At 33.8% G+C, this 13,229-nt stretch overlaps 1 protein-coding gene and 1 long non-coding RNA gene across 4 annotated transcripts; one reads left to right on the top strand and one right to left on the bottom strand.

The window, feature by feature from the left end:
* Nucleotides 1-481: 481 nt before the first annotated feature.
* Nucleotides 482-5,140, top strand: LOC112755721 (uncharacterized). 2 transcript variants are annotated; one of them, XR_011862934.1, is made up of 5 exons: nt 482-796; nt 3,088-3,178; nt 3,257-3,370; nt 3,457-4,598; nt 4,717-5,140. It is a non-coding gene; the product is annotated as an uncharacterized lncRNA (long non-coding RNA). The 2 variants fall into 2 exon arrangements; XR_003179069.3 differs by having other exon boundaries at nt 526-796; nt 3,257-3,525; nt 4,355-4,598.
* Nucleotides 5,141-5,358: 218 nt separating this feature from the next.
* On the bottom strand, nt 5,359-7,207 carry LOC112755720 (uncharacterized). Of its 2 annotated transcripts, none has more exons than XM_025803985.2 (3): nt 6,905-7,207; nt 5,855-6,811; nt 5,359-5,761 (listed from the first exon to the last, which is right to left on the bottom strand). In XM_025803985.2, exons 1-3 carry the CDS (start codon nt 7,133-7,135, stop codon nt 5,462-5,464), a joined length of 1,488 nt encoding a protein of 495 aa, XP_025659770.2. In that variant the 5' UTR covers nt 7,136-7,207; the 3' UTR covers nt 5,359-5,461. The 2 variants fall into 2 exon arrangements, with proteins under 2 accessions (XP_025659770.2, XP_025659769.2); XM_025803984.3 differs by having other exon boundaries at nt 5,359-5,764.
* Between the last annotated feature and the right edge of the window lie 6,022 nt (nt 7,208-13,229).

Below are 13,229 nucleotides of genomic sequence, written 5' to 3' on the forward strand. Positions count from 1 at the left end.
TCTTATTAAAAACATTAAGGGTTTGTTTGGATGTTAAAAAGAAAATAAGAGGAAAGAAAATGGAAAGAAAAGTTGAGTTATTTGTGTGTTGTTTGAATGAATAGAGAATAGATGGAAAGAAAATAGAGAGAAAATTTTCTTTTGTTTGGATGAAAAGAAAAGTGAGAAGAAAAAAATCATAATAGTATAAAATTACATTAATACTCTTATCATAAAATAAAATAGAAGTATTTTTATTTATTCATGTTTTATTATATTTTATAAATATTATAAAATATTATAATTTTATATATTTGATTTAAATCATTTATCTAATACATATAATATTTAAATATAAATTTTTATTATAATAATATATTAAAACTAAATTTATATTAATATTTGTTAATAATAACATAACTAAGGGTAGTATTGGAAATACAAAAATATAGCATTTTTTTTTGTTTTCTTGCTTGTGATGGAAAGAAAATTTTTTTAGTGGGATCCACATAAAAATTTTCTTTCCTTCCTATTTTCTTTCATAACCAAACAAAGAAAAATATCATTTTCCATTCATTTTCTTTCCACTCATTTTCTATCAAACCAACCATAGCGTAAAAAGAACTCTGATGAACCTACCGGTTACCGGTGACGAAGTATCTTAAGACGAACCTCGGAAATTGCATTCCAGCTTTTGACGGTAAAAGAAGATCTACACTGCTGGACGGTTACGGTTTGAGTGGCAGGACTTCGTCGTCAAGCTTTCCGATGATGATCGCAAAGGCTCTTCTTCTGCTGCTGCTTCTGGTTTGGCCAGGTTTGTGTGTGCTTAGAAAACTATGTTAACTACATATTTTAGGTCATTTCATCGTTCTAGAGAATGTATGCTACGAAAATGCTAACTGCTTATTTATTTATGTGTGTTTTTTTCTCATATTTATTTTTACGATCCGATTTGCTGTGAGGGTGGAACTTCAAAATCTTTTCCCGGCCGCTGGAAATTCCACAAGAGTTCTTGATGATGCCTTGCTTACGTTGCCATTAATCTGTGGCTTTGGTGTTGCACTCCGATTTTGTAATTTTTTTGTTCTGTATTTTGATTTTTTTTTTTATAACAATAGATATAATATTTCCAATGCTGGGGCAAAAAGGGTGGTGGTGTAGAATACTAGAGGGGTTATTATCAAAGCCTTGGCCCCACTCAGATGGGGTTTCGCTTAATGTTGGTTTTGCTTCTTAAATCTCTTTTTAGTAGTTTGTTTACATATTGTTTTTGGTTTTGTTGATGCTAGAGCCCGTTTGAGAAGTAGCAGGAGCTATTTTTTTTTTTTTTTACTTTTGGATTATTAAAAATCATAATCTGCATGTTTGTTACCATTTAAAAAAAAAATTTTAATTTTTCGAAAAGTTAATTTGCAGCTTTTTAAAAAAAGTAGAAATATATGACTTCTCTACTTCTTGATAAGTCATTCTACCACTTACTTAAAAAAAATTAATTTCAAAACAAAAAAATCTACTTTTCTTCTTGTCTCTGTGAAAAATTGTCTCTGTGAAAAATACTGACCCTTCACCATCATTTTCATCTGCTAGAAGCACTGACCTTCCACCATTATTCTCAGGCAATGTTCCAAACCTCACTATTTTTACGTAATAATTCATGAAGTATTGATCCTCCATCAACACCATTTTCATACAATGTTGCATCTGAACAACCTACTGCATATATTCCTTCTAAGTATTTTTTTTATTATTTTATCACTCTATTTTTTATTATTAAATTTGTATTTAACTGTGGTATGAAATTTCAGTTTTAATTTTATTTTTTTTATATGTGATTTTATAACTTGCTATTACTTTTATAGTTAATTATAGCAAGTTCTTGACCTCAATTAAAGGAGAAGGGAGTTCTAATAGGAGTAAAAAAAATAAAAAACAGCAACAAAATATACATTGGCACACATTTTATATTTATTTTTTATTTTCACCTACTATATCATACACAATATTAGTGATTAAGTTATGTAAAATTAACATTTAATATTGAAAAGTATTTGTTATCATCGTTATTTTAATATTCATTCTCTTCTATACAAAAAAATTTATTTTTTGAGTTATTTATCCAAACGCTACAATTTTAAAATAAATACTTTTATAACTAAAAATCTAAACACAAAATAACTTATTTATAAACTGCTATTAATAAAAGTCCTTATGCTTTAAGCTCTTTCTCCAAAAGAACTTATTTAAATTATTTACCCGAACTGGGCCTAAGTACATTAGATAGCTTACTGTGACAACTGATTATACTTATTCTACATATGTGTCAGCAAGGTCCTACTATGAACCAATTTTTGTTACTGATTTCATTGGAAAACACTTTAATCTTAATTTCATTGGATTTTATGATGCAATTGGACTTTTTCTTTTGTGATCACCGTATTTGCAAAATTACTCAGGAGATAGATACGCAGGATAATAGTTTGTTTCCTAAATGGCATTTTACATAAATTTGGTTTTGTATAGAGTATTATGTCTTGAGTATGTGAAAATATCTGTCAAGAAATTTTTACAAAAAATTTGTTGTTCTTTTACCGTGAATTGTCAGATTAAAAAATCTTTAAGAGAAATCAAGGTAAAAGCTCACAACAATGAAAATATTAGAGGTTACAGGTCACTACTGGAGTTTCAAATGAGCCATTATTTAAGTTAACGTGAGCATTTTTTATTATGACTCAACTTGTACCATCGTATCTATTGATCTTCGTCATTAAATACAATGACTAACTATTAGTTTTTATTCTTTCTTGTTTCTTAAGTTTACTCTTGATGACAATGCAATAAAAAAAATTAGTTGTTTAATATTTTCATGAGAAATATGATGTCCAATTGAGATATCTGAATCTTCATGCTATCCAAGCTGGGAGTGATGCAAAATTTGTCTATTTGCCTATGGAGGTTTATCTTAGCTAATATTCTTGTTTATGATGATTGTTTATACACTTGCATGCTGTTCATCGTTATAGACTTTGTTTCTGCTTACTAGCTCTTTTTTTTTTCTTTCTATTTTTTTTAACTTCATTGTAAGTTTATTGGATTGCTTCTGAACAGAGATACACCAAGGGATTAACTAAGACCCAGGTAACTGCACTTCTGAAGGAATTGTCAGCGTCTTCAAGAAAGGAGAAACTACATCAAACAGGTAGCTTTGTATTGTATTGTATCATTGTCATATGATGGGTGTGTACAAATATTTAACATTCTGTTACCTACCTATCAGATTGCCAAGCAGCACAACTTTAACAATGACAAATACGTTCAGGAATTTGGAATTAAAGTAACAGAGGATCTGCCATTGATTGATGCTCGAGTCTTGCATCCTCTAATGATATAGGCATTACTACTTGCATTGAGAATTGAGGTAGTTTTGTAGCTTCTCTTACTCTTTATTAACTGATATATTTTTTTTCTTACTTGTAGCAATATCATGACCGTGGAAAAGAAAAAATGGTTAACCCACCGATAGGTGCGTGGAATATGATTAATAAGGTTAGCACATAAATACGATTAAAGTTTCATTTTAGTGGTGTTTTGTACTTAATATTTATGATTGATTTGTAATTTAACATAAACGGGTGCTACATATTCAAATTTTTTTTGGCAACTAAGTTTAACTAAGTAGGCTCAAACTCAACAAAAACCACTTTTATTACAAGCAGTGTATACACACGCGCATTCCTTCTTCTTCTTTGCGATATTTCTTCTTCTTCGCATTCTTTCTTCTTCTTCGTGGCATTTCTTCTCCTTCTTCGAGTGTTTTCTCTTCATCGTCGTTTTTTATGTTTTTTCTTTTCCTCCTTTCCTTTTTAATAATTTTGCAGCATTAATTTTTCTTTTTTTTTAATTTTATTCTTTTTAAAAGAGTCAAACAAAAAAAATTATGAGAAAATAAAGTAAAAAAAATAAGAAGATAAAGAAGAAGCAGTAGAATATGAATAGAAGGAAGAAAAAGAATTTTGAATTATGCACAATTTATTAGAATTTTGATATTTTATAGAAAATGTATAATGGTGGGACAGTGCAACATTGGACTTGTATCAATTTTTTGGAAGAGTAAACAGAAATTTGCCATCTCAATTTTGTGTTGAATTTATCAATATGTGTATTAAAAAAGGGGTAAACTATTATTTTGGTCCCCTACGTTTGGGGTGAATTCTATTTTAGTCCCCAACGTTTAAACTGTTCTATTTAAATCCTAAAAAAATTTGATTTGCATCAATCAAGTCCTTCCGTTAAATGGGTGTCAAATTATTGACGCCGTGTCCGACGTGGCAAAGTTGGCAGTTTGCCTGTAGTTAACAGTTGGAATTGGAAGCAGGGAAAAAAAAAAGGAAAATGAAATGCTGCCCAGTCCAATAAGTAAACCCTAATCCCCAAAGTTGAATCAAAATCGTCTGCTGAGAATGAGAATGGCTACCCAGTTGTCCTCCCAAGGTTCGCGTAGCAGCACCAAGAGTCGTGGGAGAAGGAGGACTTGCTTCTGTGGAGAGAGACCGGTATTGCGCACGTCATCTACAGCGGAGAACCCAGGAAGAAGATTCTGGGGCTGCGTCAACTTTCAGGTGAGTCTCATCTTTTCTGTCTCCTGTTTGAAAATAGCATTGGGTGTTAGTGTTTGAAGGATCTGAAGTGTTTGGTGTGTTCGTGCTGGTGTGTTCGTGTTGGTTTGGTTGAGAACAGATAGGAGATGGATGCGATTATTTTGCTTGGACAGAGCCTGAAGGACAAGATCCACAAATTCAAAGACTGAAGAACAAAGCAAGCTCGTTGAAAGAAGAACTGCAGAAAGCTGAAAGGAAGTTTGCATTGGCACTTGGTGTTGGAATTGTTGGATGGACACTGGCTGGGCTGCTGCTATGTGATCGACTCAATTGAGGTTTAGGGGGTTAGCATTTTGTTTATTTTTGCCATTCTGTTGTTGTCCCCTGGTTTGTAGGGAATGTCAATTGTTTAGGGATTGAAAAAATTGACATACAGTTGGGTGATAACAGTAATGTAAAGAGAATGAAATTTTTTTGTGGCTGTGTCTGTAAAGCCATTTGCTGTAAACATTGTAAGGTTTTTGATTGAAATGAATAGCAATGAGTTCCTGTATTGTGACATACATTATTTGGCTCTGTACAAGTTTATTTCAGTTTTATCTACTAATAAAAACAAGGCTTAATTTGCCAATTCACATAACTTTGCTGCTGAAAATTCATGTAATTCATTAGATAATGGAGAAGTCTTAAAGTAGCTTCTCTTAACCATAACAATATCCAAACAAGCCTTAAATATAACCATGAAAAGGTAACAACACAAAAGAGATCAACATGACAGTAGTAGTCTTAAAGTAGGGTGTCTAAAGTATCACAGGGACATTAGTCCTTGGTCATTGACAGATTCATTACAAAACAGATGGAATCACTAAAATCTACTATGTTCTTCATCCCAATGCCTTCCAGGCCCTAGGTGGTGTTTTTGCCATGAACCTCAGGGACCTCCTTGATGGGCTAGTGACTGTTGCTATTGATGGTTGTGGTTGACTGGCACTGCTGCTGCATCTAGCTCTCTTGGATGATGTCTGTGACTCCTGGCTTCCTCCAACTTGTGTACTGCTCTTCCTCTTTGGCTGAAGTCTTGTTGCTGGCTGTGTTGTTGTCTTGGCAGGGATCTTGTTGGGTTTTGGAGTCCTAGTTGTGCCAGCCCCTTTCTTGGCCCCTTTCTTGGCTTGTGCAGTTGCATTCTGCTATAAACAGCAACAACAAATTGGGTTAATGGGATAGTATAAACATTCACATGTAAGGAATTGAAATCAAATTGACAATAACAACTTTACCTTTTTTGCTGCAGCCTCCATCTTACGTTTTCTAGGGCAAGTTCTTTTGTTGTGACCAAGTGCAAAACAATATGAACATTTTTGTTGTTGTCCAGTCCTTGCTAACTTAGACAGTGGTCCATTGTTGTGTGGCTCATCACCAGTCTTGTTCCTCCTCAGTTTTGGGCGCCCTATTGGTTTCCTAAACACTGGTGGCAGCACATCATCATTCTCAGTCCGGGACCAGAGATTTGGTCCATTCAGTGGGTAGATTACATGTTGGTAGCAGTCCACGTAGGTCTGTTTCCTATAACACTTGTTGACATAGTTCTTAACATCTAGACACATTTTCCTAATGCAGCTCATGGCATGCTCACAAGGGTAACCTGTTAGTTGAAATTTTCTACAGGAGCACTCATGTAAGTTTAAGTCCACAACAAACTTGGCTCTATTACCCTGACTGCTAGACACTTCATATTTGTCCCTACCAGCATATATGGCCAGCCACTCCCCACCCTTATCAAACTCCCTTTCAATTTTCTTGTTTATTTTTGGCAATATTTCTCCGGCATATGTTACTATACTTTGCCTGTTATCAGACCACCTATTCATTAGATAAACCCTAATGTCTTCTAGCATGGAAACAATCGGTTTCTCTCTAGCCTCTACAATAACAGAGTTAAAACACTCACACATGTTGTTAACAAGTGTATCCACTCTAGGAAAATAATTAAACCTGGACTTGCTCCAATACTTGGCAGGGATCTCCATGAGATGATTATAAGCTCCTTGATCAACCTGCTGAATCTCCTTCATCCTCCTCTCCCATTCCTGGACATATGTTGCCTTTGCAGCCTTCCACATCATAATCTTTAGCTGAACACATGGGAACCTTTTTCTGAAGTTGCTATATAAGTGCCTGACACAAAAACGGTGGTCTATGCCAGGCAGCAACTCATCAAAGGTTGGGATCAATCCCTTTGAAGCAGAATTTAAAAACATCACCAGTCAATAACAGCAAGACATGAATTAAAGAAAGAATTAATTACACAAGTTTAGGTTGAGAGTTACCTTTTGTTGGTCGCTCATGAATGTACACCATCTGATCTTATCAACTCCCAAATCATCACACAGATTCAACAAAAACCATCTCCACGAATCTTTCGTCTCTGCTTCAACAACAGCATAGGCAATTGGCAGAATCTGATTATTGGGGTCCCATCCAATTGCTGTTAGCAGTTGACCCCCATATGGAGTCTTGATGAAGCATCCATCAAGGCCAATCATGGGTCTGCACACCATGAAACTCCGTTTACAAGCTTCCAAGCAGATATAGATCCTCTGAAATCGTGGTCTCAGGTCCGTACCAGGAGGTGGTGTCTTTAACCCAAATTCAGGAGGTCTCTCCACTTGTATCTGAACAGTGGACCCTGGATTAGACCTCAGTAACTCCGCAGCATAGTCATGAATCCTCCTATATTGCTCTCCATAGGTACCATTTATTTCATCCAGGGCTTGCTGCTTCACTCTGGCAGCTTTGGTCATTGTGAGATCCACATTCCACTTGCTATGAGCCTTCTTTATCAAACTTCTCAACTTGATTTTCAGGTTTTCACAGATCTTCTTCATAAAAGCCTTACTTAGCCACTGAGAACTCATTATACCAATCTTGGTGGCCTTAGAGCATGTGTGTTTCTTGTAACAGCTTGTCAGTTGCCATGAATTCTCTCGCTTCATCTTATGGCAGTAAGCAAACCACTTGCAACCTTCTTTGCAAACAGCTTTGCACCGGTGGCTATCACACTTCGAGAACTATATTCCTCTACCACTGTGCACGGCATAGCTCGTTACACATTCCTTAAAAGCATTCCTATCTACGTACATTGTCCCAACCTCCCATTTATACTCCTTCATATTCTTCAATCCCTTATACACCGGGTACCTCCTGAACAAGGGATCCCCTTCATCATCACTTACAGGGACATCCCACAACCCCTCACTGTCATACCCATCATCCTCATCCCTTAATCCAGCAGCCACCACTTGCTCTTTACCCTTATTAACACTGCCACTTTGCTCTCCTTGTTCTCTCTCAGTTGGAACACTCTGTTTCGGCCTTTGAGGATCTTTTGTAGTTGTGACTTCAACATCATACAAATCCCCATCAGCATTCCAATCATCATCGCTGTCATCAAATGCAACATGCAGATCAGTATCTCCAGAGCTATTTTCACTCCATTGTTCATCACTGTCCCCCTCATCATCAATTCCTGGCTGGTAGTCATCATCCTCAGATTCTTCATCACCTGAGAAATCTGACCTCTCTTCATCACCATCCTCCAGCACATCATTCTGGGCTTTTGTCACCACATTGGGCTTCTCACCCACCTTGGCCTGAGCAACAGATTGGGCCTTGTGCAACTAGGCCTTGTGCAACACAATTGGACCAGGCCCAATAGTGTCTGCAGTGGGTGCAGCAGCCTCATCACCATCTATCTCTTCAATTTCCTCAATAGTGCAGCCTTTCCTAGTAGTAGCAGCAGCATCTTTGTGAACAACAAAAAGCTCCACCATGTTGTCCCTCATTCCAATTCTAGCCATGTCCATGGCATCCTTGTCTGTGTGAAGCATCCTCAACCCTACATCTGTTTCATCGTTCAGAGACTTATACCACATTGCAGCGATATTCTCTACCACATATCCCTGTTCGAGCACTATCTCCATAGCCTCGAACCTGCTCCACCTATCTTCATCACAGTAGTCCACTATCGAAGTCTCACCCCCCACATAGTGTAAAGGTTCACCATCAAACCCGAACTTCCCCCCATGGTGTATCTTGACACTAAAATTGCTCATCTCTCGACCAAACTGTTACACAAACACAATACACTTCATAAAATTCTCACATTGACCAACAACAACAGAAATGCATAAATAAAATCACTAGGGCAAAATAAAGACTTCCAAAACAGAACAAGAAACGAATATGAAACTACAAAACAAAACAATCACACATCAACATACATCATTACATATAAACCCGCATTAAGATGAAAACCAAATGGGTTCATAAGATTTGACAATGGAATACCTGACACGATCTTCTCCCGGAAAGCAAGGGTTTCAAACTCACTGCTGCTGTGGAGCTTAAACGTAACTGAACGACAATGTCACTTCTCTGGCTGCGAATCGCAATCTTTCAGTGACTAGTGGTAGGGTTTCTGGCTTTTCCTTTGCGTTTCGTGCTTCACAAGAAGAAGAAGAAGAGTCAGGGTAAGCAGCATGCGTTATGTCCAAGGGCGGGAAGGCTTACACGTTTACTAACCACTATCAACTCTTCCTTGCCACGTCGGACACGGCGTCAATAATTTGACACCCATTTAACGGAAGGACTTGATTGATACAAATCAAATCTTTTTAGGATTTAAATAGAACAGTTTAAACGTTGGGGACTAAATTAGAATTCATCCCAAACGTAGGAGACCAAAATAATAGTTTACCCATTAAAAAAGAGATGGTGGTATAATATACTTTAATACTTACACTATCATTTTGCTCGATTCATGTGCATATTAAACATAACAGCATTATTTATCCATTTTTATTTTGTTAGATTTTTAAGAGATAGCCTCTAATTCATATAATTTCATCTCAATCCAATGCAATAAAGGGAGTTCTTGCCAAACTTAATGATAAGTGTAAGAAGATAGGAAAAAACTTTGAGCTATTGATAATAATTTTACCCAACTCAAAGGGGTCTTATAAGTGTTATGAAAATATGAAAAAGAATTAAAAATAGTGACTCAGTGTTATCTATCAAATTATGTTTATCAGATGAATAAGTAGTATCTTAAAAGTGTTTTTCTCCAAAATAAATATCAAGGTAACCTGAAAAATATAAAACGCTGCTTTGCTTCAAATTTTTTGTATTGATTCAAAATTATAAATACGTAATTATTAATTGTGTAAGTTGATGGTCGAAACCTCGTGTTATATGATGCAGCTCAGGATTATTATATGTAACACCAACTCGTGTTACATGTGAAAAAAGAATATTATCCTAAATTGCATCATGTTTCAATCACCAACCTTCATGCACAATCAATAATTACATATTTATAATTTAAAACAATACAAAAAAATTATAAAAACAAAGCAGCGCTCCGCATTTTTTCAAGTTACCTTGACATTTATTTTGAGAGAAACACTTTTAAGATACTGCTTGTTCATCTAATAAGCATGATTTGGTAAACAGCACTGAGATACTATTCCTAATTTGGTTTCACATTTTTGCTTTATTGTTTCTACAAAAACACAAGTAATAAATGAAGAAACAAATCTTACAATTTAATTTTGATTTGGAGGTACACAGAACTGGGAGTGGATCATCTTCAGTGAAAAAAAAATTGGATGGTGTGCAGTGTTTAATCTAACTATTTATTACTCTCTCTCTCTCTCTCTTATTTATTTCTAGTCCCACTTATAAAATCAAAGGTGAGAGATTACACTGAATTCTGTCAAGTATTAAAAAAACTGAAGAAGATCCATTTCTCACATAACTTACCATAAGATCCTTTTGAGTTGGGTAAAATTATTATCAATGGCTCAAGGTTCTTCCCTATCTTCTTACACTTATTATTAAGTTTGGCAAAGAGCTCTCTTTATTTCATTGTGTTGAGATGAAATTATGGTATCGTTTGATGGAGAGACAGAGATAGAAAGACTGAGACTGAGAGACAGAGATTAAGAAATAGAGATTGAAATAAATTTCAGTATTCTGTTTGGTGCAAAGTGGGAGATAGAAATTAAAACAAGAAAGAAATTTTAATTTAATTTGTACAAAGGGTAAAATTGGAATTAACTAATTGAAATAAAGGTATTTTAGGTATAAAATGTTATTAAAGTTTCAATCTTCATCTCTAAAAATTTTAGTCTCCTGTGTCCCCACTTTTTAGAGGTACTGAAATTTTGGAGATAAAAACAGAAATTTTAGTATACCAACAAACATGATACTGAATTTTAATCTCCTCGTCTCTGTCTCAGTACCTCAAAACAAACGCTACCTATAAGAATTAGAAGCGCTTTTTTGAAAATCCGACAAAATAAAAATTAATAAACAATACTGTTATGTTTAAAATACACACGTGAATCAAGTAAAATAATAGTATGAGTATTAACGTATAGGAAAATGATCACATATGCCGAAGGAAAAAAGCGGAACATGAATATCATGGTAAGAAAAGTTAGTCCACTTGCATAGATGTTGAGAGGGCAAAAATAACCTTGGTTGCAGAGGCAAAATGTCAACAAAGGACCGCTCTAATTCCTAGTGGCTTAAAAGGGGTGTTAGTGTGTGGCTTGTGGCTAAGTGATGTACCATAGATTCATATATTATTTAAAAAAAATACTCTCAGAAATACGTTATTTACTTATTTTTCTTTTGAAAATTTGGTTTTGTTACAAATATAATTTGTGTTTAAAATATTTACATTTCTTTATTATTATATCTTCATTACAAAATATAACTGAAAATACTAACAAAAAAAACTTTAATAATATCCCCTATTTCACTACAACAATATAGATTATTTTTAAGGATTATTATGTGTCAAAAAAAATTAAAATTCGTCAAAAAAAAAAATTTGACACTATTTTAACTATGAAAATATGTTAATAAAAATTTTATCAAAAATAGTATTTTTAACATATAAGTAATTGTAAAAAAAGTTTAAATCTTCTTTTGATAAATATTGGCCATCAAAAATAATTTGTTAAAAAAATTTGAGAATATATTTTTTGTGATATTTATTAACCGTCAAAAATACTATCTATTTTGACACTTATTGACCATAAAAAATTCTCAACAAAAAGGTTTTAACAAAGAATGAGATGAGATCTTGAAACTGAAGAATAAACTGAGATTTTGAAGATGAAGAATGAGTAATATGATCCCAAACTGAGAGCAGTGTGATGCCAAAATTGACGGAGCTCAACGAAAAAAAAGGAATAATAGAGTATATTAAAAACAAATGAGTGTCAAAATTGAGGAATAATTTTCTACAATCAAATTATAAATAAAAAACATAGAAAATTTGACATTTGTGATATTTGTCAAAAATATATATTAATTTTTACACTTAACTATGACTGTTAAAGAAAATCATGTTAAAATAACTCTCTTTTCTTGTAGTGTTTTAATTTAAAACTAACTACGTCTTTAATTTTAAATTATAAGTCTCATAAAATTTATGGTATGAATTACTATCCTTGAGTTAGACTAAAAATATTTAAATTTTAAATCTCAATTTCATTTTAAATATAAATTTCATATAAATTGAGAGTATGTGTTGTCTCAAATCTTTTATTCTATTGTCTATTTCTTTAAATTTTAATAGTTTAATTATTCTGTATTTATAATTAGATTGTTATAAAGGTATCCGTAAATTAAAGGTATTCATAGTTAAGAACTTAATCAGATCTTTAATTATATATTTTTTAAGAAAATATTCTATTAATTTTAACATTTTTAACATAAAAATAATCCAATTATAAAATTAAAAGCAGTATAAAGACTAAATTAAAAAATATAAATATTTAATTATAAATTTGATAAAATTATAAAAACTAATATAATATTTAAACCAATTTTAATTATACAATTTTCAAAACCGTATAAATCAACACTAATTATTTCATATGAACTTGTCAATTTAATAATTCCTTCATTAATATAAGGACAATTTACATAATTAAATTGTTTGGCCTCCAATATTATCCAATTACAACTTTACAAACTAGGAGACATAAATACATTTTTTCACATCTCTATAGAAATTGCTACTGTCAGTAGCGGTTTACAGAGACACGTAATTCGCTACAGGCAGCCGCAGATTACGTGAAGGAATGGCAACACAAAAACCGCTAGAGGCTGTCACAGTTTCTGTTGAGGTTGGATTGGTCATAAACCGTTACTGGCAGTAGTGGTTTATGTGTATGGGGATGCGTGCGTAAATCACTGGAGGCAGTAGCGGTTTACGTTGAGTGTGTGTGAACCTATATAAACCCCTCAAAGGCTAAAGGTGGAGGAAGAGTGTTGTTTCTCACAAATGGAGGGTGAGAAAAGTTTTGTGCCTCTAGTGCATTGCTCTAGAAAAATTCAAAAGAGCAAAAGGCATGGTGTGAAATTTACAGATAAAGAACCGCTTAGTATTTTTATCCAATCGTCGAGTACGTTGGCAGAGATTAAGCTCAGCATATTACGGAAGCTCGGTGTGTATGGTTCAAAGTGGGTAAAAAAGTTGTTTTACAAGATTCCCATCGCCGTTGTGTCAACTGGTGTGAGATATGAGACCTTTGTTTTAGCTGAGTTATTTGTTGTCCGGGGGCAGACAGGAGA

Source organism: Arachis hypogaea, chromosome 6 (assembly GCF_003086295.3).
Source record: "Arachis hypogaea cultivar Tifrunner chromosome 6, arahy.Tifrunner.gnm2.J5K5, whole genome shotgun sequence".
In the NCBI taxonomy this organism is placed as follows: Eukaryota; Viridiplantae; Streptophyta; class Magnoliopsida; order Fabales; family Fabaceae; genus Arachis; species Arachis hypogaea.

Excerpts from the sequence above, each read along its gene's own strand:
- LOC112755720 (XM_025803984.3), bottom strand. The coding sequence starts at position 7,135 with ATGGTGTGCAGACCCATGATTGGCCTTGATGGATGCTTCATCAAGACT. Across the intron at positions 6,812-6,904 it reads TCATGAGCGACCAACAAAAG|GGATTGATCCCAACCTTTGA; the intron begins GTAACTCTCAAC and ends TCTGCTTCAAAG. Across the intron at positions 5,765-5,854 it reads TGGAGGCTGCAGCAAAAAAG|CAGAATGCAACTGCACAAGC; the intron begins GTAAAGTTGTTA and ends TGCTGTTTATAG.